Source organism: Rhinatrema bivittatum, chromosome 2 (genome assembly GCF_901001135.1).
Source record: "Rhinatrema bivittatum chromosome 2, aRhiBiv1.1, whole genome shotgun sequence".
In the NCBI taxonomy this organism is placed as follows: Eukaryota; Metazoa; Chordata; class Amphibia; order Gymnophiona; family Rhinatrematidae; genus Rhinatrema; species Rhinatrema bivittatum.
In genome coordinates, this window is record NC_042616.1 from 691,702,322 (window position 1) to 691,728,752 (window position 26,431).

Sequence of the window (26,431 nt, forward strand, 5' to 3'; positions counted from 1 at the left end):
AATGTACAGTTGTAACCAATATAACTAATAACATAAGTATGTAAAGCAAGTAATACACATGACGGAGAAAGCCTAACGGGATCTGTGCAGTTCCCTAACCCTGGGCTTCCCTAATCTGTTCTGGTCAACCCACAGCCACTCAGGTTTTCAGGATATCCACAATTGAATATGTATGATAAAAGTTTTCATGTATTTGGACTCCCAATGTTTATAAATTTATCTCATGCATATTAATCATAAATGCTGGATTTAGGCACAAATAACCTAATTACAGTAGAGTCTCAGATTATGAGGACCCTCTAAATATAAAATAACAACATAGAGAGGTAAGACACTCACCTCGCTCCCCAGTACCCCCCTTCCTCACAAATGACAGTACAACTTTTCATGATTAACAAAAAGGCTGCAGTTTATTTTGCTCACTGAACCCGAGCCCAATCAATCTTAATACACAATCCTGGAAAAACACCACCCACCCCACCGCATCCAGCACAAAGCACCTACCACCACGCCCCAGTGGTAGGGCTAAGCAATTTCCTCCCCTTATCTTACCCCACCTCTTCCCATCGAGAGTAAGCACACGACCTTGAGCATCGGCCCCCCTCTTGCTCATTGGCCATTTCCTGTAGCAGCCCCCAAACTACACAAGATCCCCCCCCACCCCCCCGCAATGCCCCTTTACAAATCAATAACATTGGGCTCGGGTTTACCGCCATCACTTGAGACAATGCATACCAACCAACAAGGAAACCACATAACTCGCCCATACGAGTTGCCACCACTGCTTCAGCCGTTCCCCAGACCGACTGAGGCGCGAAATGCCTTGCAACACGATCACGCTTGGAGGCAGCCAATGGCAAGGCAGCATTTCAAAATTGTTGCCATCACCAGTGGCTGCTGTCTCCTAGCCCTCCCCCTTAACCCCTCCCACTTGCTCGCGGCGCTCTCCTCCTGTTAATGTCGGCAGCGCAAGACTAGCCCTCGCCGCCTTAACTTATTAAATTTCAAGTTTTATGAATTTTTTTTTATGTTGTTATGGGGCATCTTAAAATTTTAGTTTTGAGCCTCAGCATGTCTATCATATTCACTGTGGATATCCTTAAAATCCAAGTTAAAGGAGCCCTGTAGCACTTAGTGGCTGCAGGGAAAGAAAGGTGGCAGCTTCCCACCTTGTGTTTCTGAAAGGTACCCTACATGAATGCATACCTGAAAACTAGAAAAGTGCTTGAGTCTCATTAAGGAAACCGAACATTTTCTTACACTGTCTAGCAAGATTCAGGAAACCCCCACACTATTATTGGCCTACACACAAAAATACTCTTCCTCAAAATAACACACCGTACCACAGTCATGTAACACATATTTCTTCAACTGAAAGATCATACTTTAATATGTTTAAACTAAAAAAAAAAAAAAAGCAAGATTACTGGAAGATAAAAATTGATCACCTACTCTTTATATCTCATTTTCCCCGGAGAGAATTTTTGTGGCTAAACCAGTGTTGTTGCACAAGACTGTAAACTAATAATTTTTCTTCTTCCTACCTAAAAACATTCCACTCGTGTAGTCCAATTTATTTTTATAGCATATTCAGATGCATTCCTCCTTTCTTTTTAGATTATTCGGCACTAGAGCTTCCAAATGTAAAATTAATTCATAAATTTATAAAATAAACGTTTATGGATGAACCAAATAGGGGAGGCGACTAAAGACCAGGCAATCGCCTGAGATATTTCACTGGCCCTTTTCAACGAGATATTTTATCCCCAGGTCGCTGCAACAGCACTGTTAGGGTTTTGTAATTTCCTGCATAGTTTTATGTATCTTGCAGCAGCGAAGTGTACTTTGAATAAAAATACAAAACAAATTCAGCTAAGCTCTTCCTTTCATGCTTTAAGGGTTTTTTTAAATTTGTTTACGCTCCCATTTATAGACAAGGAAATACCACGATATCACACCGAAACCATAATTTAAAAACAAAAAAGGTAGTTAGCCACAGATGTCAGGTTTATAAGATTCAGAACGGATGCTTCATGAGCTACTAAAACTGCCCGCTTTATAAAATGTCCATCATTTATCATCGGCTCTCTTGGATGTTTTTTGTTTTCTTGTTTTTTGCAGTCTCCACGCGGCACGTTCCTGATCTGCCCGAGACAGGAGAGAGAGGGGGGGGGGGGAGCGGTACCCACAGGCTCCCCTCCCCGATCCGCCTTACCAGGCCAGGACTGCCCCACCCTGCCCCCAGGCCGCGGCTGAAGGGCAGGCTCCGAGCGCCCCGCTGCCCCCAGCCCCTCAACGAGTGGAGCACCACTGCCGCCGCCATCACTTCCCGCATCCGCTTCCTACTCTGGCCGGCGCACGGCCCAATGCGAAGTCAGAGCTCAGGCCGTCCCGCCTTACGTCACAGGCTCCGCCTCTCCAACTGAGCGGTCCCGAATCTCTTGTTGGATTTTTTGCTGCAAGCTGGAGCCTGAGACCTGCAAACCTTTTCCCGAAAGACTGGAGTTCTCCTCCAGTGCTTGCTGGTCACACAGCAGTAAAATGTCTACAGATCTGACACAGGAAAACTAGCAAACAGTTGCTAAGAGCTGCTAGGTACCTTCCCCCACCTACCCGCCCTATTGAGAATCAAGGACAGCCCAATGCTAGTTTGATTGTAGAGGAGAGGGAGCAACCAAGCTTCAGCCCCCTCTCCCCCTTCCCTGCTCAGCATCCCTCTGATTTACCCTATCCCCATCTTAAATCCTCCTGCTCCCCTCTTCTCCTTTCCCTGCCAAGCATACCCCTGCATCCCTTTCTCTACCCCCACCCTCCATGCCCAGCATCCTCCTGGCCCCTTCTTTCTCCTACACCTCCCTGCCCAGCAGCATTCACATTGATCCCAGCTCCTGGCTCCCAACCAGCAGAAATGTCATGCTCCAGTCCAAAGGCTCCCTCCCCACCCTTACCAGCTGCAAACTTTGGACCAGCAGATGATGGCAGGAAGTACTGAAGAAAAGAGGTGGCAGCTCTCCAACCCAGTGTTTTCAGTTTTTATTTTATTTTTTCATGGGAATGTCAGTTATAACAACAAAAAAAGTCAGCGGAAAGTTTTTTTGTTATTACATGCAGGAGCATAATCAGTGGAAAAGTCTTTTTTCCACTGATTTCTTTTTTGTTATTGAAATTCCCAGAAAAAAAATAAAAACTGAAATCCAAAGTTCCTACATATATTGCATGTGCCTTTCTTTTGCATTCTTTGCTGTAGCTGAGGCAGCTGGCACAGAGAAAACATCAGAGCCATAGGGCCTCTGATTTGCTGCCAAAAGTTGGTCGGGTCATGGCCCCGGCGGCTAACTTCTTTTCACTGTATATCTCATATCTTAGAAGACTTTAATCAAAGGTAATTAAAGTCTTCTAAGATATGAGATACACATTTTCCAAAACTGATAGTAAAAATAAAAGACTTCCCACTAAAAAGGAGCAGGAAAAGTTTGTATAATCCTGAGGAGAAACAGAAGAAACAGCATCGATAGTAGAAAAATCTGTCATTAGGGCGTGCAACTGCAAGACACTGCTCCAGGTGGATCGCCTCACCTGCACAGGGCACCTACTGAGGCTAAAGCTAGCCATGTGTGCCACCCTTCCACCAGACTAGAAACAAAATGATCAGCTACAATACTGAACATCATCAGATCAAAGGAATTATTTTTCCTTTGTGTTTGTAATTCTTTCCTTTTACCATTTTATGTATTACTGTGGCAACACATAGTAGTGTCTTTTATGTAAAGACTAGGGGTTGCTCCTTTGCTCTATTCATTCATCAACCTTGCCGGTGGGCCCTGTGCTCTGGAGTTTATATTCCTGCCTAGGTGTAAAATGCAAGGAATGACTGGGTAGGGCAACTGCCAGATAACATGCTGACAGGCTGGTTGATGACCTAATGAAAGAAAGGCCGGGGGGGAACTATAAAATTCCTGACCTCCAAAGTTTAGAATTGCAAGACAACTTTAAAGAGCGTATTTTATGACCCCCATGACCTGCATATGTATTATAGAAGTTCCATGTGTAGGTGTCTGTAGTTGCTACATGGGGGTAGGTGTCTGTGTGTTTGGGTCTTGATGGGGAAGGTGTGGCAGGGTGTGGGCCAGTAGTCTTGCAGGCGGTCTCAGTGGCGTAAGGGTAATACGCTTCCATGTTGTTTTTTCATGTGGAACTTCTTGGAAGAGCTGGAAAGATGCCCATGTTCATATTCTTTTCCCAGCTTATGCTCTCCCCGAGGAGACACTCTGCAAACCACTGATCTTCCAGTTCATGAAACTGACTCCAAGATTTAAATTTTTGTTTTATTTAGAGAATTTTCAAAACCATAACAGCAAGAATGTAGCTTATACCACAAACAGAACATATGAAAACATTGGACTTCCAGTGATGATGTCACTTTGAAAGGTTGCCTCTATCTTCCTCTCCCTTGGAGCTGGAGGCTTTTTGCTTAAATCTGCATTAAAATCAGGTCCTTAAATTGAATAATTATATTCCCAGCAAGACAAGTACATTGACAGTTTTATTAAAAAATCTACTGAGATGACCAGCTGATCAAAAAGATTAGGAGTGGATAAACCTGCATCTGCTCCTGATGAAAAGATGGTGGTGGAAACGCCGCAAGGGCATTTCGGAAGCTATGATTAAGGAGCTTACTCGGGCAAGGACAGCCGCAGCTGCAGACCAGCTTCAAAAGTTGCAATCAGCAGAGGATGAGCTGCACGATAAAACTAGAAAGTAATAATTTGGCCATTACTGGCATAACTGAATAATTGACGGCACATGATGAAGGCATTGAGAGCATCAACACCACAATGTCGGAATTGCAGACCTAATTGAAAGTTATGGAGGAAAAACTTCATGTGTTGGAAACAGAAGCAGGCACAATAATTTGTGCAACTTGAACGTTCCTGAAAGCTTCCAAGCTGATGGTCTATTCAAATGTTTTCGAGTTTGGCTTCAGGAAGCACTTGGTGTGAGTGTGACAGAAAGACCAATTTTGGTAGAAAGGGTTCATCACTTGGGGCCAGCTGGTCAAGGCGACACCAAACCAAGGCAGATCATCATAAAATACCTTAATTACGCTGACAAGATGAGGCTTTTCAATGCCTTCTGAAAAGCTGGGGAATTCAAATAAGAAAGTCATAAGTTCTTAATATTCCCTGATTATTCTGCAAAAGTCATGGCATTTAGGTGGGAGCTAACACCATATTGGATGCAGCTATTTCAGAAAGGAATCAAATTTGCCTTGCAGTTTCCGGCACATCTTTGCATATCCCATAACGGGGCGACTAAAATAACATGAGACCAGAGGCGGAATCCTTCATGGAGCAGCTGTAGAATCTGCATGCCAGTGCATTGGGTCCTACTTCTTCTGGATAAGTTGGTTCTGGGAACTAGGAGTATTTTACAGAAGTCTTAATGAGGTTACCATCTTGCTGGGTAGTAACCACAACATAACTTATGCCACTGGGGAATTAGTCAAGCTGCACTGGTAATTTCACAAATTTCATTGTATAGGGCTAAATGCTCTTATTATGTGTGCTCTTTTGAAGTAGCCAAAACCCACCTAGTGACCACAAGAAGAACAACGGACTCTCCAAACGACCTGCTCCCCCTCCCCTATTTGAGCATTGAATGTTTTTGGTTAATGCAGTTGCTATCATGACAGGACCATTTGGGTGACATCATTGCTGGCTTCAGGAGATCCTTTGGTTCCAGTGGGGAGATGAACCTGTGACTTGAGAGTAGGAAGAACCTTGCGTCCTGGGTCCCTCATTACAGCTGCTCATACTTAAGGATAAGAGAAAATTAACACAGTAATTGGGACTTTGTTTTATAATGTTAGTGGAGTTGGCTGGGATAAGGGTATGTCATTAGTGCTAAATAAAGTATTGGGGGAAAGTATGATTGTGTATGTTTGCTGAGGAATGAGTGAAAGGTATGGCAAGTGACTGTAGGCAGCTAACAATCTCACACAGATAATGTTATTGTTACAGTCTACTCTGTTTCTTGCCTTCGATGTGGATGAAGGCCCGCCTGCATATAAGAATCAATATATTCTTGAGTGTATTGTTTAAGTCTCCATATATTGGTACAGGTGCATATATGCTCTCTTAATGTTGATGGGCTTTGTTCTCCCATTAAGAGGAAGAAGGTTTTAATGGACCTTCATAAAAAGAAAGCTAATATCACTTTCCTGCAGGGGACTCACTTGAATGAAGTTGAGCACTGTAAGTTGCACAGGGTGTGGCAATGTTTTTCTTCCACATTTTCTACTAGCGAAAAAGTAGACGACATTTTGTTTCATAAAAGTTAATCTTTTTAATTGGAGCATCAGATGACCAATATTAATGGTAGATATGTCATTGTTTATGGCACTCTTATGGTAAAAAAAAAAATTGATGTTGGTTAATCTGTATACCCCTAATCAGTACTCCCATAGTTTCTTTACAAACCTGGCTGCTAAACTATTATCATGGGCTGAGTATACCTAATAATTGGAGGGGAATTTAACATTACAGATAACCCTATATTCAATTAAAAATCATCTAAAATCCCCAAGAAAAATCAGACAGACTTGGAAATAAGTTTTTTGACACAGGAGCTTCAGCTGATGGACTCGTGGAGAGTCTTGCATTTGGAAGACCAAGAATTTACCTCACTTGTACACAATGTCTACTCAAAAACAGAATATTTATTAATCTCTGCCAATTGGTTTAGCAGAATTAAATCATGTGATATAGTGTAGGTGGCTTACTCAGATATTTGCATGTGATCATTTTGTTTACAATTTACTGATGAGGTTATACCTCTCCCAAATGGAGAATGTCACCGTTACTCTATATTGACAAAGATGTTCTTGAATTTTTAAGAAAATAGTGGAACTAGTATAAGTCACTTAGGGCCTCATTTTCCACGCCACTCGCACGTGATAAGGGACCTTTCGCACGCGAAAAGTCCCTTATCGCGTGCGATACCAGGATGGGGGCAGAGTCGGCCCTGGAAGAGGAGGAGTCGCGGCGTCACCGGGGCCGACTCTGCGCCGACGCCGGATAGCGAAAAGGTAAGTGCCTTTTCGCGTCAGCTTTCGCTCCCAATAGCTACACCTCCTATGGTGGCGCTATTGGGTGCGAAACTGGCAGCGATCGCACCGATACTTTAGAAAATGAGGCCTTTAATGATACTCTAGACATTGATGCACTAACATATTGAAATGCAGCTAAGGCTGTCCTTCAAGGATATATATCGTATCAAACTGAGAAAAGTAAAAGGCAATCCAAAGAACTTTTGAGGCTCACCTAAAAACTCAACATGCTTGAACACACACGCATGTTCAAACCTTACTCCTCAGATCATTGGTAGGATTCTGGCTAACTTCCTGCGGCAATCCCAGCCTAAAAAGATGGAGAAGCGACAGCTGACGGAGGATATTAAAGTGGTCTACAAAATCATGAAAGGATTTGAATGGGTAAATGTGAATTGGTTATTTACTCTTTCATATACAAGGACTAGGGAGCACTCCATGAAGTTAGCAAGTAGCACATTTAAAACAAATTGGAGAAAATTATTTTTCACTCAATGCACAATTAAGCTCAGGAATTCATTGCCAGAGGATGTGGTTAAGGCAGTTAGTGTACCTGGGTTTAAAAAAGGTTTGGATGAGTTGTTGGAAGAGACGTTCATAAACTGCTATTTATCAATAGGGAATAGCCTCTGCTTGTTGCCGGTATTAGTAGCATAGGATCTATTTAATGTTTGGGTATTTGTGACTTGGATTAGCCACTGTTGGAGACAAGATACTATTTATTTATTTATTTATAATTTTTATATACCGACATTCTTACATTAAAATGCAAATCATACCGGTTTACATAAAACAGAAAAAGCAGGAAAAAATATTTCCATAGTCAAATACAGAGAACATTTATAATAAAATTGTTAACAAAGGCATAAGGTAGGAACTTGAAAAAAGTTTTCAAGTTCCATGATGCATGATGGACCCTTGGTCTGACCCAGTATGGCATATCTTATGTTCTTATGGAAATGTATTTGCATATTTGCAAGCCAGACATTATTGCCAGAGTTTAACAAGGGAGGGTCTGCAGTGTATTACCCTATCAGATGATGATGAATGTTTTATGGGTATCTAAGTTTAATAAAATTGGAATTTGAGTCTCACATATAAAAAAACAACATCTCCCCACATCTCATTTGAGCAAACTAACAGCCCTGTTGGGAAAGGACTTGGGTGTTACACTGGAGGATTTAGATATGTGCTTTGTCTTTTCAGCGTTGTACAAATATGTTCCACCAGCCAATTTGAGAGAAATACAAATCAAAATGTTGCAGAGAATTTACATTGCTAGAGAGTTAGGGGCCAAAATGCAGCTGTGGGAATCTAATTTGTCTTTAAAATATAACCATTTTACTGTTAGCTTGTGTAAAATGTTTATAGAATGTTTCTAACATACAAGTTTTTGGGGGACAAATCCAAGGATTTCTTGACTGATTGCTTGTCCAATGGATCGAGCGGAATGGAAGAATGTTGTATTTACTGTATATCTTTTTGACAGATTGTTAGTTTTACCTTCTAGAGCCACAAAATTTTTAGGGTTTCTCTCACCTTAGCAAAAAAAAAGTAATACTGTCTTTTTGGAATAATGAAGACTTACCTGTTTTTAATCAATGGAAAATGGAAATGAAATAATATGCTATAGCTGAACAATTTAGGCAGAAAGACTTCCATGATCAGAAATCTTTGTTGTATTTATGAGGTTATTTTTGAATGTGGGAACAGTTAGGGAGTACTGTATGCTTAATAACATAATTAGATTTTATTTTCTATTTTCTGCTGTGAGTGTGGTGTGTATGGTAGGTTTGGCTTATGTGTGTGCAATTACCTGGGAAAATATATTAAAACAGAGAGCTATATTGGCTGTTTGTTAAATATCTTGTTGGATGGGCTTTGCCTTGTAATTTTTGTACTGTGGTATTGTTTGTTCAGCAACTGTTGTATAAGTTGCTCACTCAATAATTATATCAATTAAAAAAAAAAAGAACATATGAAAGCATTTAGATGAAAATATAAGCAATATCAGAGTCCTATATTGCACCCCTTACATGTTTTTTTCCACCCTTCCCATTATCTCCCTGCTCACTCCTCCAGCATCTAACAAATCGATATTACTCAATACCTAACACTACTTCTATAGAAAGCAATGGAAGATCAGGTTTAGCCTAGTCATCAAATGTCACTAAGAAGTCGACACATAACTTTTGTGCCAGTCTCCAAACAAAATATAATCTTCTAAGTCTCATCACCATGAGCTTCTCCATCAAACATTCCACAGTCTGCTTTTTATGAAAGCTTGTTTTGTAGGTAAAAAGATGATTCTTCTGCACTGGCGAGAAGCCGCGGCGCCTTCCTTCTGGGCCTGGCGGAACCATTTCCACAGACTTATGCAAATGGAACATTTGACAGCACGTGCCTCCCCTCGACAACTCCGTCGTTTTCTGGACGTTTGGGAGCCGTATATTCAGGAGTTGCCACATCGTGCGAGGAGTTTGATTTTGAACAATTGACCATTGTTGTTTTGTGCCTTGACTGTACGGGTCGATTTAGTCTCACCCTTTGCATCACAGTATGTATGTTGGGTTATGGGTCTGCTGGGGGGGGGGGGGGGGAGGGGCTTGAAATGGGGGATTCATTTTGTAAAGATATATAATGGCGACTTCTCTGTGATGTTGTCCGTTGGACTCTGAAGTGTACCTTTGTCCGACGGACTGTTAATGTATTGTTACATTTACTACGCAATAAAAATTGTTTATGCTAAACATTCCACAGTCTCTGAATCATCACCTCAAAGTTCGGGGCCAGCATCTTTTTCCAACTGGCAGCAAGCGAGCAGCAAGAAAGCACAGAGTAACAAGTCTATCCTTTGCTTTATTAACCTCTGGGATCAGGCCACTCAAAATAAATATTAAAATCGGTCCCATCTTAAATTCACATTCATGATCAAAAGAATAAACTCCTCCCATTTTCCTCCAATAAACCTTAATAACTGGATATCTCCACAAAATATGTCATACTGTATCCTCTCCCCCCCATTGACACCAACAAGTTGGATCATTTCCCAAATACATTTTTCCCTAGTCTGTGTGGCGTAAGGTACCAGCTATGTTGCATCTTAAAACTATTTTCCTTCAGAGAGACAGAGACCGAAGTTTTACTTATTCTCATCAAAATGTCTGATACGCTTCCTCCTCAGTTTAAGCCTGCAGTTTCTTTTTCGTATTTCTATGCTGCCTGATTACTGCTGGGGAAACCTTGGAAACAACAGCGACACTGATTGCTAGATGAGCATCAGATGGTAAACGGGATCTGTTCTTGGACACTGCATGCTGGCTTAAACATCTGCAACTGCATTGCCTCTATTCTCCTCCTCATCAGATATCAGACTAGTAATTAAATCCTCAAACCCCTTCTCAGCCTCCATGCTAGAAATATCCAAGATTTACAACTAGAAAATCCAGGATATCATCCTCCTCATCCTACTTTATTTATAAATTCTTATATTCTGCTATTATTCCAATTACATTGTCCAGAACAGTCATAATATAATTTACAGTTACATAACATCTACATTAAAACAATCAAATAAATGTTTAAAATTAGCTGAACATACGCTTTCCTAAATAACACTTTTAATCTTTTTCCTAAATGTTAGATAATCTAGCTCATCCCTTAATTCGCAGGGCAACATATTCCATATTGTTGGTCCTATAATTGAGAATGCTCAAGGCACCTGCAACTTTTCTCTCAAGGACCATAACGAAAGTACAGGGGTACGTACATTCTTTAAAATTAGAGACACAAATATCATTATCTCTGTACAATACTTTATATAAAAGATAGTTAACAACCTAAACTGTGGCGTCTGTAGCATAGGAAGCCAGTGTAACTCTACGCTTCAGTGTTAAACTATAATGAATTTTAAAACCAGAAATCAGCCGTGCTTGGACATTTTGAACTAATTGGTATGCACACAGCTTAAAGAGCTACAATGCATGCTCCAGCAAAAGATATAACTGACATTGTCCTGCCCTCCATCAAGCCTAATTTTAAAGTATCCCGCTCCCTAAACACCATGGTCTTAATGGTCTTATTGAAGGGAAAGGCCTAAGCAGAACCCCTGAGCCTCTCCACCATGGGATCCTTCCCTTCATGCTATAATTCCACATGTCTCTTAGGGCTTAAGAGATCATGTGATATAATTCCTCTCAGTGAAAGAGGCATACTGCTTAGGGTCATTTCCCTGTGCGACGGGGATATCTCCCTCCTCCAAGGATTCCATATCCTCGTTTTCATCCAAGAAGATGTTTTGAAGTTTCCCCTTCCATATCCTCCGCCGAGGGTCCCGAATCTAGATCCGAATCCTGTTCAGGCACCCACGTCCTCTTTTGTGGCCGGGATAGGGCTGTAGGACCCCTGAGCGACAAACTCCCAGGAAGCCTTCTTCAGAGGAAAACACTTTGCACCCATTCCCTTCTTGGCTAGAAAGGCCTTGCACATCAACAATACAAACTCTGTACAGAAGGCTTCATCAGAATCCTAATCCATGCCCAGCAACTCAGGGATCCTTCCTGAAACCTCCTAGGCACCCTCAGAGGCCTCTACTATAGGGGACAAGTCAGGGGGAGAAGTTCCATCCCTCTGCACCATAGGAGAAGACAACAAAACGGCTACAATTCCCAAGCTGCAAAGGTCACCTGTACTGCTGACCTCTGCACCACATGATTGTTGCTTCATTTGCATCTGATTTTCTTCCCTTTGCAGCAGAGCTGGGAATTCCGGAACAGCCCTCGTGGCAACCCCTACAGGTCCCATACAATCCCCAGAACAGCCCTCATGGCAACCCCTACCAGCCCCATACAACCCCGAGACATCTATTTTTTAATCTACGGTTCCCCCAGGCCTCATACAGTTTTCCATGTTCAGTGGGAGTCCTCCTCTCCATTGCAGTGAGCCAAAAAATAGGTCAGATGCACTGTGAACCTTGGCAGGCCTCCCCCCTCCTTCCCATGGCAGAATCCAGCCACGGTCTAAGTGCAGTCACCACTGGTTAGACTCTACACAAGGCTCCCTTCCTCTTTGGGGCCTGAGGCCTCCCTTCTCCCTGAGGCTGCCTCTCCTGTTTCTTCTTTTCTTTTTTTACAAACTTACTTAAAGGAAAGGTTCTCCCAAAAGGAAGAAAACAGCAAAACTGAATGCTTTCCTGCTCAAGTCCTGAAAGATCCAGCAGAAGGGAGTCAGGCCCAGAGACAGAGAGATGGAGAGAGATGAGGATAGGGCAGAGACTAAGGGAGCCAGACCACTGTTATCAGATCCCTGTCCAAGATAGGGCACCAGCTCATCAAGGGCCCCTGACACCCCCCCTCGCCCTTACTCCAACAGGGGGTTAGGACCAGCCCTGGACCTAACACCCCTGCAATTTCGTCTTCAAGTCTTAACTGCAGGTTTTGCTCCTCCACCATCTCCTGGAGTCTTATGTACCAGCAGAGTAGTAAAGCTTTTCTTCTCTGTCGCCATCTGCTGATCAGGGAGAAAAACCCACTTGTCTGGACTGATCTGGGGGATGATATGGAATGATTATTTTTCAATCACAGTATCTATCTTTCTCAAAGCACTAGAACAGGGGTGGCCAACCAGCATCTGGCAAGTTGCATGTAGACCTTTGGAAATTCAGTTGCAGCTCGTGAATAAACATCCTCCCGCACTGCTGAGGCATATTTAAGTTATAAATTTAAGTTATTTGGCCTGCTTCCTGCTAACATCAATCCTTCTGGGAGCCAGTTCGGGCATGATGAGAAGGAGGGAGGATCGATGTTTGCAGGAAGCAGACCGACTAACAAAATGTACAACTTCTGCTGGAGCCGGCTCCTAAGAGGGAGCACCCTAGGGGCTGCAGATCAGTTAAGTTGCTGGTGTTGATCGCAGCGGCTCCATGCCTGGAGAGCTGCTGCAACCAACAAGCAGCTCTCAGGGTGGCCTCCCCGTTTGATGATTTTGTTTTCTCCACGGTGGTAGGAACTCCTCAGGCCTATTCTCTTAAACATGACCACCATTACTTTCATCCGCTATAGTGGGAAATAGTCAGCTGCTTTTCTTTTCATGAGCTGTACATCTCTAAACGGGAGGCACCTCACAAATCTCCCACCGCTGCCTCAAGGACCCCTATTGCTCGTCTCTGCAGATGGCCCCCCCTCAGTCTTAGTCAATGCAAAAACCAAACAAAACAGAATGATGGGGAGGGGGGGGGGGAGCCTTGCAGTATGTACTTTCCCAGCCAAGGAAGACCTCCAGAAGCATTAACTGGAAACCCACCCATTCTCATGGGGACTTGCCTGGATTCCTCCCTAACCATTAATCTATTATTATTAAAAACATTTATTTCCTGCCCATATCAAACCAGTTGTGCTGGGCGGGTTACAACAATAAAGCAGGCCAAAAGTATACATATAAAATGTTAAAAAAGAATGTATGTAAAACCCTATTTTTAAAACTGTCAGTTTGTGTCCTTCAGCATGTGCGTGAGCAAGGATCAGGGAAGCAGTGGCATACCTAAAGCATTTGGCACCCAGGGTGGATACTTTCTTTGTCACCCCCCCCCCCCCAGATTCAATTCCCCTCTAATTCACTTCTCCGTCTCCCTTCCCCCCCCCCCCCCAGTGAGCTCCGGTTCCCTTCCCTTCACAGAGGCTCCCTCTCTCACACATAAACATGCACCCTCCCTCATTCCCATACACACACAGACATACATAGACTCTCCCAGATACATACACACACACACACACACTCTCTATCTCACTTCCTATCCCGTTCCCCATCAGAAGTACAGCAGTAATTTCCTCCTTCAGCCCCTGAGACAGTTAGGGGTCTCTTAATTTTTCTTGAGGCCACGCGGGGGCGCTCATGTGGCTTTGCTTCCTGTACTTGCGGTGGTGGGGCACTGCTGTTGCTGCAACCCAGCACACGCTCTGATCTGCTGCTTTGGGCCGACTGCATGACCTTTTTTCTGCCCACGCCGACCCACCCTCTTCCGGGCCGCATAGGTGGGAAGAAGAAAAGCCTATGTAGTTGCCAGCTCCAGACCCGTAGCGCTCTAAGCGGCTGCCCAGTGCTTACATCACTCACGGCCCAGAGGCCTTCCTCTTCTTCTGCACAAGCAGGATGGGCTCCGCTCATGGACGACTTCCCAGCTGTCACCCGGGGCGGATCGCACCCCCGCATCCCTCCTTGTACGCCACTGCAGTAAGGGTGCGAATATGCCTGGGTGTAAGCAAGTGTATGTGTGCATTAGTGAGTACGTGAGCAAACATGAAAGAGTTGGTGGGTCTGAGCGAGAGTTGTGAATGTGTGAGCATGTGTGTGTGTCTGTTAGAGTGCAAGCGAGCATGTGTGTGAGAGTATGCAGGTGTGAGCGAGAGAGGGGAGAAAGTTTGTGCACCACCAATTGCTCCCCCTTCGTCCCCACTAATCTATGACAATCTCAGGATATGGAGAGTGGAGGATTTTAAAATCCTTATTAGTTTTAATTATGCGGTGGTGTTTCACGTATCTGCTGTTTTGAAAAATTTTATTGCTGGTTTGGAAATTTTAAAACATTGAGCTTTTAATTATTCAATGTTCTATTTGTCAACCATTTGAAATATTCTTTTTATTAGTATGATTTTTCTGTTATGAATGATGTTTTATATTTAATTTTGTTTTGTGTTTTATGAGGAATTACAAAGTTTCTGTTTTTTACATTGCTGACTTGCATAACACAGAGTTCCAGTTCAGATTTTGTATGTTTCTGTTTATATTTATGGTCTCTCTATTCTGTATTTGGTGAGTGTCTGTCTGTATTCTGCCTGTGTGACCAAGATGAGGTATTTTACTGTGTGTAGTTTTAGTGTGGGGATCTAGAGCAATATGGCTTGTTCTATTTTCCTAACAGGAAATTTATGGTTTTAGGACTGGTGTAGTATTTGTAGTAATGCCTTTTCATTGGTAAAGTTGTTAATGTAAAAATCCTCCTGAACTGCTGACCACTGATACATATCTAGGTTAGTCGTCTACCGCCTGCAAACAAACAGACATACTCCCCCTTCTCAGGAGGGTTGGCTGTTAGTGCTGTTTTGGTATGGGAAGTGTACTATATTGTAATCTTATTTCAGTTTACTCTTAGCTTTCTGAGGGCTTTCATGTGAAGTGGCTGGACTGAACTTTGAGAGGGACAGCTGGCTCTGAAACCAGCGAGTCACTTGAAGAGTAGTTGCTGAGAAAGGACAGGAATGAGACATGGAGGGGACTGATGCAAGCTGCGGAACGCCTGCAGCAAGCAAGAGCATTACATAATGATATGGCAGTGGTGGGCTAGGAGACACTTATTATTTGTGATAATTGCGGGTGGATCCTTGGGCCGGTGGCAGGTGACCACGCCCACGGGAGAAGATCTCGAGAGGGGCCACTGGTCAGGTCAGAGTTGGGAGACAGACACACACTAGATCTTTTATTAAACTGTATAGTGAACCACCAGAGGTGGCAGTAGTGAGCTGGAAGAGCCCAGCTGGGCTGCAGGCCCTCAGGTACTGGAACAGTTATCCCAGGATGGCTGAGCTGTAGAGAAACTGAAAATAGTGAGTAGGCAGAGTATGCAGAGTTCAGGAACAGAACCTTGATGGTAGCACTCACACAATAGTCTCATGCAGCAGCCCAGAGGCTGGAATGAAGTAAGCCCTCAAGGAGCGAGTACCTGGTTCCAGGGAAAGCTCTGAAAGAGAGATGGTAACTCATTGGTGTTGTAGGCAGCGGTGACTTCCTGGCAGAAGTTGTATTCGGTAGCAGGTCCGGAAACGTGGGCCCTCGAGGAGCGAGTACCGGTTCCAGACTGCGACCTGAAAAGCAAGAGAGAGAGTGAGGCCCCCAAGGAGCGGGTACCCCTGGTAAAGTCTGAGGAGGCAGAGTAGCAAGGTATGCGGAGAGCGAATCCCATCCGCAGCGATACCTGGAGGAAGCTAGGTAAACGTAGCCTGTACCATAACCTAAACCTTTGCTAACTCGAATAGCTAGCAAAAAGAAAGACCTTAAGGATCCGGTGAGGACGCCCCTGAGGTTCGCGCCACAGCTGGTATTTGAGTCGGGGCTGCGCTGTGCGCGCCCTTAGGCTTCAGGAGAACATGGCGGAAGGCAGCATCTAGCTGTTCCGGGGACGTCGGAGGAGAACAGCAAGATGACGCCGCGGCAGTCAAACTTCCATCAACCAAAGAGGGAGTCGCAAAAGAGGTAAGGTGGGCGAAGTGGAGACGTTGGGCAGCGACGGTCGCAACAGACACTCACTGAGTGATCACATGACCAGCAGCACAACAGCAGAATATCTGTGTGTTTATGGGACAGTACATGTTTCTGGAATCTGGAAGAGAGAAAGAGAGAGAGAATGTGTCTGAGTCTAGGATGATAAAGTAGTGTGTGTGTTTTAGTGGCTGGGAGAGAGAGAAAGGGAGGAATATGGCTATGTGGCTGGGAGAGAGGGAACGCGCGTGGCTGCGAGAGAGAGGGAGGGAGAGGGAACGCGCGTGTCTGTGGCTGCGGGAGAGAGAGAGGGAGAGAGAACGCGCGTGTGTGGCTGCGGGAGAGAGAGAAGAAGGGGGAACGCGCGTGTCTGTGGCTGCGACAGAGAGAGGGAGGGGGAACGCGCGTGTCTGTGGCTGCAAGAGAGAGGGAGGGAATGCTTGTGTGTGGCTGCGAGAGAGAGAGGGAGGGGGAACACGTGTGTTTGTGGCTGCAAGAGAGAGGGAGGGAATGCTTGTGTGTGGCTGCGAGAGAAAAAGAGAAGGAGGGAATGCGAGTGTCTGTGGCTGTGAGAGGGAGGGAGGGAGGGAATGAATGAATGTGTCTTTGTGACTGGGAGAGAGAGGGAGTGAGTGTCTGACTGGAAGAGAGAAAATGTGTGCTTTTGTGTCGAGGAGAGAGAGGGAATGAGTATGTCTTTTTTGTGTCTAGGAAAGAGAGAATTTGTGTGGCTTGTGGCTGGGAGAGAAAGAAGGCATATTTTTGTGGCTGGGAGGAGTGTGTGTGTCTTTTGTGGCTACAAGTGTGTGTGTGTATGTGACAGAGAGAGGGGGAATATCTTTGCGGCTGGGAGAGAGAGCTGGGTAAATGTATCATCGGGACACGCTAGAGAGATAACATTCCTGGATGGAATAAATGATGGATTTATGGAGCAATTGGTTCAGGAACCGACGAGAGAGGGAGCAATTTTAGATCTCATTCTCAGTGGAGCACAGGACTTGGTGAGAGAGGTAACGGTGGTGGGGCCACTTGGCAATAGTGATCATAATATGATCAAATTTGAATTAATGACTGGAAGAGGAACAGTATGCAAATCCACGGCTCTCATGCTAAACTTTCAAAAGGGAAACTGATAAAATGAGAAAAATTGTTAGAATAAAACTGAAAGGAGCAGCTACAAAAGTAAAAAATTTGCAAGAGGCGTGGCCATTATTAAAAAATACCATTCCAGAAGCACAGTCCAGATGTATTCCACACATTAAAGAAAGGTGGAAAGAAGGCAAAACGATTACCGGCATGATTAAAAGGGGAGGTGAAAGAAGCTATTTTAGCCAAAAGATCTTCATTCAAAAATTGGAAGAAGGATCGAACAGAAGAAAATAGGATAATGCATAAACGTTGGCAAGTTAAATGTAAGACATTGCTAAGACAGGCTAAGAGAATTTGAAAAGAAGTTGGCCGTAGAGGCAAAAACTCACAGTAAAAACTTTTAAAAATATATCCGAAGCAGAAAGCCTGTGAGGGAGTCAGTCAGACCGTTAGATGATCGAGGGGTTAAAGGGGCACTTAGAGAAGATAAGGCCATCGCAGAAAGATTAAATGATTTCTTTGCTTCAGTGTTTACTGAAGAGGATGTTGGGGAGGTACCCAAAACTGGAGAAGGTTTTCATGGGTAATAATTCAGATGGACTGAATCATTACCCTAGAACCTAGAGGATGTGGTAGACCTGATTTACTACTCCTTCAGTTTGTCAATCACCTGGAGCGGATGGTATACACCCCAGAGTTCTGAAGGAACTAAAAAATGAAATTTCAGACCTATTAGTAAAAATTTGTAACCTATCATTAAAATCATCCATTGTACCTGAAGACTGGAGGATAGCTAATGTAACCCCAATATTTAAAAAGGGCTCCAGAGGCAATCTGGGAAACTACAGACCAGTTAGCCTGACTTCAGTGCCAGGAAAAATAGTGGAAAGTGTTCTAAACATCAAAATCACAGAACATATAGAAAGACATGGTTTAATGGAACAAAGTCAGCATGGCTTTACCCAGGGCAAGTCTTGCCTCACAAATCTGCTTCACTTTTTTGAAGGAGTTAATAAACATGTGGATAAAGGTGAACCGGTAGATGTAGTGTATTTGGATTTTCAGAAGGCGTTTGCCAAAGTTCCTCATGAGAGGCTTCTAGGAAAAGTAATAAGTCATGGGATAGGGGGCGATGTCCTTTCATGGATTGCAAACTGGAAACAGGAAACAGAGAGTAGGATTAAATGGACAATTTTCTCAGTGGAAGGGAGTGGGCAGTGGAGTGCCTCAGGGATCTGTATTGGGAACCTTACTTTTCAATATATTTATAAATGATCTGGAAAGAAATAAGACGAGTGAGATAATCAAATTTGCAGATGATACAAAATTGTTCAGAGTAGTTAAATCACAAGCAGATTGTGATAAATTGCAGGAAGACCTTGTGAGACTGGAAAATTGGACATCAAAATGGCAGATGAAATTTAATGTGGATAAGTGCAAAGTGATGCTTATAGGGAAAAATAACCCATGCTATAGTTACACAATGTTAGGTTCCATATTAGGTGCTACAACCCAAGAAAGAGATCTAGGCATCATGAAAACACATTGAAATCGGTTCAGTGTGCTGCAGCATTTAAAAAAACAAACAGAATGTTGGGAATTATTAGAAAGGAAATGGTGAATAAAATGAAAAATGTCATAATGCCTCTGTATCGCTCCATGGTGAGACCGCACCTTGAATACTGTGTACAATTCTGGTTGCCGCATCTCAAAAAGATATAATTGCAATGGAGAAGGTACAGAGAAAGGCTAACAAAATGATAAGGGGAATGGAACAGCTCCCCTATGAGGAAAGACTAAAGAGGTTAGGACTTTTCAGCTTGGAGAAGAGATGGCTGAGGTGGGATATGATATAGTTGTTTAAAATCATGAGAGGTCTAGAACGGGTAGATCTGATTCGGTTATTTACTGTTTCGGATAATAGAAAGACTAGGGGGCACTCCTTGAAGTTAGCATGTGGCACATTTAAAACTAATCTGAGAAAGTTCTTTTTTACTCAACACACAATTAAACTCTGGAATTTGTTGCCAGAGGATGTGGTTAGTGCAGTTAGTATAGCTGTGTTTAAAAAAGGATTGGATAAGTTCTTGGAGGAGAAGTCCATTACCTGATATTAATTAAGTTGACTTAGATAATAGCCACTGCTATTACTAGCAACGGTAACATGGAATAGACTTATTCACAGTTCTTTTCTTCAGTTGTCACAATGGGATTTCTCTTAGGAAAAGTTCAGTAGCGGAGAGCACAGCAACTCTCTACAGATGTACCCTCTTCAGGCAGGAAGGTGGCCATAAACTTCCTCCTGGGAACTCAGAAAACAACTGATATAGGTTATGAAGGAGTCCTCCTGCAGTGGGTCACCTTTGGAAAGGAGTGGAGTCTTCCCTACCCCCTTATCTAACCTGATAGGTAACCAAAATCCTCCAGCCAGGAATAGATGCCAGGGCTCTCAACAGAAGGAATCTTCAACAAAGGCAAAAACATCCAAAAGTCTCAATCAAAATGAAAAACCAACACTGAGGCAGGTACTGGTCCCCTAGCCACTTGGGTATTGGCCCAGGCTGTGAAACCCAGTATACAAGCAGGGGAAGAACTCAAGAAAACCACTCAATCAAAATGCCACAACCTGATTTTATACACAGTGGGGGGCTGGCCATTCCAGAATCTCAGTGGAGCTGATGTTCAAAACGGTGCCCCCCCCTCCCCCTGCTACCTTCCTCAAACTCCTAGCTCAAAAATAGGTTTATGACTAGGGCCATATCGTGATGATGATACCAAAGGGCGGTCACATCTACGTATTCTGATTTCACAGAAGACTACATTTATCTAAATAACTTCCTAGTGCTTCTCTGCCAACCAATGTCCAATTATTTTATATAGTCCAACTCCTAATTAGCGGTTAGTCTATAAAGCTAGCTTGGATGTAGGAAGGAGCCCTTTCCATTCTGCTCTTCTTTTCCATTCCTAAGTAATAATAATACCCAAACAAATAAAAATGCAAAATATTCCAAAAAAAGAAGAAAAAAGGATGATGAAGAAGAAGAACACATGCAGTAAGAAAAATATCCCCCTTGAAAATGTCACAGTAGTTGAATTCAAGCAAAATAAAATTACCTCTGTTGGTAGTTCAAGTCCTCCAAGAATCGATATAGTTAGAACTCTTGGAGCTGAATAGCTGGGAGTAGTTACATGAATATTAAACATATATATCTATATCTACACATCTATCTATAGTCTTTTGCAGTATAGATATGTATATTTATATCTCTATATTTACAACACAAGTCAACATCTCGGCCTTGACAGAAGTAGAAAATGCAGCCAAAAACCTGTCCCCAGTGGGCTGGGCTGGCAGGGAGCCCGTTCTTCCCCCGAGCCCTGCCTCCACCTGGGCGTCTCTGCTTCTCCAAGAGGAAGCGGCAAGGAGCTGCCTGCCTGGGCTCAGTGGTGTGCAGGCAACGCCGCGGATCCAGGAGCCCCTCGGACCCCGGGCAGGTAAGCGGCTCTTTCCTTCGCGGCGGGCGGCCCCCAGCCCCACTGGAAGACGTCATAGGCTCGGGGCAGGCTGCCACAGCCAGGCCCTCTGCCCCGCGCAGGGCGTGAAATCAGGACCGGCTCTGGCCGCTGGAAGCGCCCCTCCCCTGCTTCAGCCCGGTCAGCGCGAGCCTCCCCTGCTTCAGCCCGGCCAGCGCGAGCCTCCCCTGCTTCAGCCCGGCCAGCGCGAGCCTCCCTCCGCCTCCCGGCAGCGCATGTTTGGTTTGTCTCCTGCCTCGCCGGAGCTTTGAACTCTGCGGGCCCAGCGGCTGCTCATTTACATATTCAGCGCTCACTCCTTGCCGTGGGTGGTGGTTGTTGATTTTTTCTTTGGTATTCAAAAGGATAGGATCTTTTAAAATTATTTCAAAAAAAAAAACAAAACGTTTCCATATCTTTTTTTTTTCGATAGAAATTCTATGTTTACTTTCATAAAAATGGCTTTTCAAACTGCATGAAAGGCGGAAACGCCTAGACTTCGCTTCTATCGAGGCCAGCTTGCCTTTTCGTTCGGTTTCACCGTAAGCTACGGACGGCCTGCTTTTTGTGGTTTTCACTTTCCTCCCAATTACCACCTAAAACGTTTTCGGGTAATCGGAAGAAGGATGGGCATCTGGGCTTCTTTTCTCCTACCCAGCTATGTAACGTGGGGTTCCTTCCTTCTGATTTTGACCACCCTCTCTCCGGATTCTAAGCTGAATACGTTTTATTGCAGCATGAAAGAAAAGTAAACTTAAGGATCTCATAGTGTCAGCCATATACATTGGTTATGACCCCACCCCCCGAACTGTGACCTTGGGCATAGCCGATTAAGTGTTCTTCGATTAGCAAAAATATTGTTTGGTAAAGCTTCATTATGTAAACAATATTGTGAATGGTTACCTAGGCTTGGTCTTGTTTCTTATACCATGGATACACTATTTCAGTATTCAGTTCTCTTAAAAATTGTACTCCAGTCTACATACGTATTCTCACATGGTTTTTGGTTTGTTTGTTTTTTTTGTGTTGTGTTTTAACTGCAGTTTTCTCCTGTTTCTTAGAGAGCATTCCATAGATAACAGAAGTTATAGAGCAATGGGTCATGATATGAGGCTGGATGAGGTAGATTAAGGAGTAACAGTAGGAAGCATTTTGTCTGAGAAAGGGTACAATCTTCCATCTAGTCCAGGGGTCAGGAACCTTTTTGGCTGAGAGAGCCATAAACGCCACATATTTTAAAATGTAATTCCATGAGAGCCATACAATATGTTTAAAACTAAATACAAGTAAATGTGTGCATTTTATGTAAGATCACACTTTTAAAGTACAATAAGTCTCTGAAAGTATTACACCAGGCCTTAAGACACCAATACATCTCCTATTAGGAAAACGGACCAAGTCAGGCTGCTATAGAGTCCTACACAGAAACTACACGCCAGCAGAAAACCTCACCTGAATCACGTGCTGTCCCTCACCTAACATAGAATAAAGAGACCAAAACGCATAACAAGAAGCATGCAGACAAAAACTGAATTGGAAACTGCAACAAGCCAGAGTCTCTGTATGCAGTGTAACAAAGGAAAAAAGAAACATCACACATCCTTATAAAACAAATCAAGAAATATAAAATCATCAGCAGTAAAACTGTACTAACAAAAAGAACATATTTCGAAACAGCTGATGAGTGGAATATCCAATAATTAAAAACTCATATAAAACATTTCCAGATACCAACAACATATTTCAAAATAGCAGACACAAAGATCCAGTAATGAAAAATAATAAGGATACAAAAATTTTTTTGCTCTGCATACCTGGGAACGTTTGATATCCAGGAGTCCTGAGATTGTTCTGAATTAGCAGGAGGTGGGGTGGTTTGCTTGGAACTTTCTCCTCTCTCAGTCACATACCAGCGCTCTCTCTCACACTGGCTCTCAATGACACACCTATACACACATGCTCTCAGTCACTCACATATACAAATGTTTTTTCTCTCTCACTTATATAGGCTCTTAATTACACATTTACATACATGCTGTCTATCTTTTCACGCTTACACACACACAGGCTTTCAATCACATAAATACATGCTGTCTTTTTCTCTCACACACAGACTCTCATTCACATGCTTACAAACATGTCCTCTCTTTCTCTCATTTACACACAGGCTCTCAATCACATACTCACATGCTCCCTCACCTAAATCAGCTCTCAATCACACACATACACACATGGTCTCTCTCTCTCATTTAAACACAGGCTCTCAATCACATACTCACATGCTCCCTCACCTAAATCAGCTCTCAATCACACAGACACACATGGTCTCTCTCTCTCATTTAAACACAGGCTCTCAATCACATACTCCTTCACCTAAACCAGCTGTCAATCAGACACAGACACACATGATCTCTCTCTTACTTATACACACAGGCTCTTAATCATACATACACATGATCTCTCTCACACACAAAGGATCTCAATCATACACACATACTCTTTCAAACAAACAGGTTTTCAATTACAAACTTACACATACAGGTTCCCAATGGTAAACTTACATTCATGCTCTCTCTCTCACAGGCAGGATCTCAATCACAGACATACTCTCTTTCACATATACAGGCTCTCAATCATTCACATACATGCAATCTCTCACTCACACACACAAGATCTCAAACACACATGCTTGCTCGCTCATTCATTCACTCTCTCTCTCCCCCTTCCCCCCCCCCCCCGGGAACTCGCGGCAGCAGCAGCCACCTCCCAACGCTAACCTCCTTCATTTTCAGCCCTCGCGGAGGCGAAGGCGGAGTCCCATCGGCCGCGGTTGAAGATTTTCATTTTCCTCCGAGCCGCGCTGCAGTCTTCTTCCCGTCGGACACTAGCGTGCCTGCGCGGGTCTTCCCGCGCAGGCACCCGATGCTCTCCACTTCCTCTTCCGGGCCGCGGGAAGAAGAGAGCACCGGCGTGCTCTCTTCTTCCCGCGGCCCGGAAGAGGAAGTGGAGAGCATCGGGTGCCTGCGCGGGAAGACCCGCGCAGGCACCCGATGACTCCAGCGCTGGCACCCGGCTGACACCCGATGACTCCCGCGCAGGCACCCGGATGACTCCAGTCGGCGTGCTCTCTTCTCCTCCCCCCCGCGGCCCGGAAGAGGAAGTGGTGAGCATCGGGTGCCTGCGCGGAAGAAGAGACCACGCTAGTGTGGTCTCTTCTTCCCGCGCAGGCACCCGATGCTCTCCACTTCCTCTTCCGGGCCGGGGGGGGGGGGGGGGGGGGGGGGAAGAGAGCACGCCGGTGCCGCTGACTCCAGCTGTCCTGCCGCGTTCCGCCCGGGCTGACAGCATTTTAAGCCCGGGCGGCGGAGGACCGGGGAGCAGCTGGGTCAGCGGGGAACCGCGAAGTATGGCGACACTTGTCTGCGAGCCAGATGCAGCCCTCAAAAGAGCCATATCTGGCTCGCGAGCCATGGGTTCCCGACCCCTGATCTAGTCCATGTGGTCGGCCAAAAAAACTGTATGGGAAAATGAGGATAAAGCCAGAGATCAAATAGGGGCTGTGGTATTGCAGTTGGTAGGCGAAATTGGCAGACTAAGCCGGTCTTGCTTCATTTTACCACTTGTTCCAGGCGCCCCTCCGTGCAGTGTATGGCAGCATAAATTCTTACATTCTGTTCCACAGGTGGTTGCAGTTTTAGTGGGACTGCTTGGATTTCTTTTATGAACCTCATTGTGTAGTTTTGCCAATTAAGGGTTCTTAAGTTTCTTCAGTACATATGATAGAGAAGTAAAGGTGGCATAAAACCTCTCTAGTCTTGTTAAAAGAATTTGATTTTTTTTTATAGCAGTAGCTGGGTGTTTTTAGATATATTCCATCCTGTTTCATTGTCAGATGTGCAGTATTATTAGGGACCTTCTTTTTTTTTTTTTAATTTCCTGGGAATTTATCTGGGTTTAATATGACAAAAACAGGAGAAAATGAATGGAAAAATGTGACTCATTTTTCTAGGTAAATATTGGATTTAAGTTTGAATAGAAACTAGGACAATAAAAGAATATTAAGCAGATTCTACTATTCACCCACTCAGCAGCATCCCTATCTCTACCCCCATTTCCTTTTTAGCATTTCCTTTTCTTTCTCCACATCCCCAATGAGACCCTACCCCAACAGCATTCATCCTCACTAATGGTGGTTCCAGATTTATCTCCTTTCTCCTTTGGCAGCAGCTTGCTCAGGCTCCCGTGCTCTGCAGCACTGCATTTCTTTTTTTGTGGGACTGGGAAGTGCTTCTGGTGGACGTGGCCCACTTCAAATGCTGCATTGGCCGTTTGGTGGGACTTGAAACAGCACATCAGTGACACTAGAGGTTGAGTGCTTTGCTGGTGGAGGGGAAGAACTTGAAATGCCACAGGTGTTTTGGCCCTCACTAGCTTCCAGCAGTGGCTGGAGGCCTTGAGACACTGCATCTGTGACTGTAGCTGCTCTTTAATCAGCTTAAATTAGGGTTAAATCAGTTTAAACCGATTGTCACAATTTAGAAAAATCCAGGAATTTCTGGGTGACAATCCGTTTAAACTGAAACCAAAGGACCCTATGTATTATTTAGGTTAGCCCTATGTGCTCTTGAGACATGGCAAAGAACAGAAAATGCTGTCTAGTTTTTTAGCCTTACAGCTCCCTTTGATTCAGCACACCCTATGATTGAATTGAAGATGGCATCTTCTAGGGAGGAGGAGGTAGTTGTGGTCAAAGAGTAGACTATTGCTATATAGCTATGACAACAGTGTGGTAATTGAGCCAAAATACTTGGAATTTGTTAAAATGTTAAAGTAGATACACCAGAGTTATGAAAATCCACTTGCCTGGGATTTTCTCTGCTGATTGGATGGTCCGAGGAGGAGGTGGTGGTATCTTCAGGGCCAGTGCGAACGTTAGGCGGGACCAGATGGTCGCCTAAGGCGCCGGAAGATAGTGGGGTGCCATTAGTGGACGCGAGAGCACCATTTTTGAAATGTGCAAAGGAGGGATGAAAGTGGTCACGGTGCGCAGGATGGAAGGAGATAGTGCATGTAACATGGAGGTACACGATTTTGGAGATTGGGAAAGAGAGAGAGAGAGAGCCATGTTTTTGTTTTTGTTTATACTGCTCAATGAGACTTGTTAGCTAATATGTTTTCATTACAATGTTAATTTTGATCTGGTTTACCCTTTTCCAAGTTCTACAACCTTGTTCTATGTAATGCCTCTAGGCAAAAATTTATGTTCAGTTTCAATGTAAACCGATGTGATCAGTATTTCATACAGGAACACCGGTATAAAAAAAATCTAAAAATAAATAAATAAATGTGACACTGTGACGTCACTGCCTAGGGCAGCTGAAGACCTTCGAATCGGCGCTGGGTATCTTTGGGGCCTGGGAAGAGGGAGCTTGAAGCATCTTCATCCTTATAGGGACCTTGAGGGGGGAGGGG

The 26,431-nt window shown here is 44.0% G+C and overlaps 2 protein-coding genes across 2 annotated transcripts in view; one reads left to right on the forward strand and one right to left on the reverse strand.

Annotated features, from left to right (window-relative positions):
• Positions 1–2,370, reverse strand: part of RMDN1 (regulator of microtubule dynamics 1) — a 127,478-nt gene extending 125,108 nt beyond the window's left edge. Inside the window, exon 1 of the mRNA XM_029591611.1 lies at positions 2,216–2,370. Coding sequence (XP_029447471.1) covers positions 2,216–2,335 — 120 coding nt within the window. The 5' untranslated portion in view covers positions 2,336–2,370. The remainder of the gene's footprint in view (positions 1–2,215) is intronic.
• An 18,423-nt stretch (positions 2,371–20,793) lies between these two features.
• Positions 20,794–26,431, forward strand: part of CPNE3 (copine 3) — a 156,693-nt gene continuing 151,055 nt past the window's right edge. The window contains exon 1 of the mRNA XM_029591614.1: positions 20,794–20,941. The gene's annotated coding sequence lies outside the window, so the exon portion shown is untranslated. The remainder of the gene's footprint in view (positions 20,942–26,431) is intronic.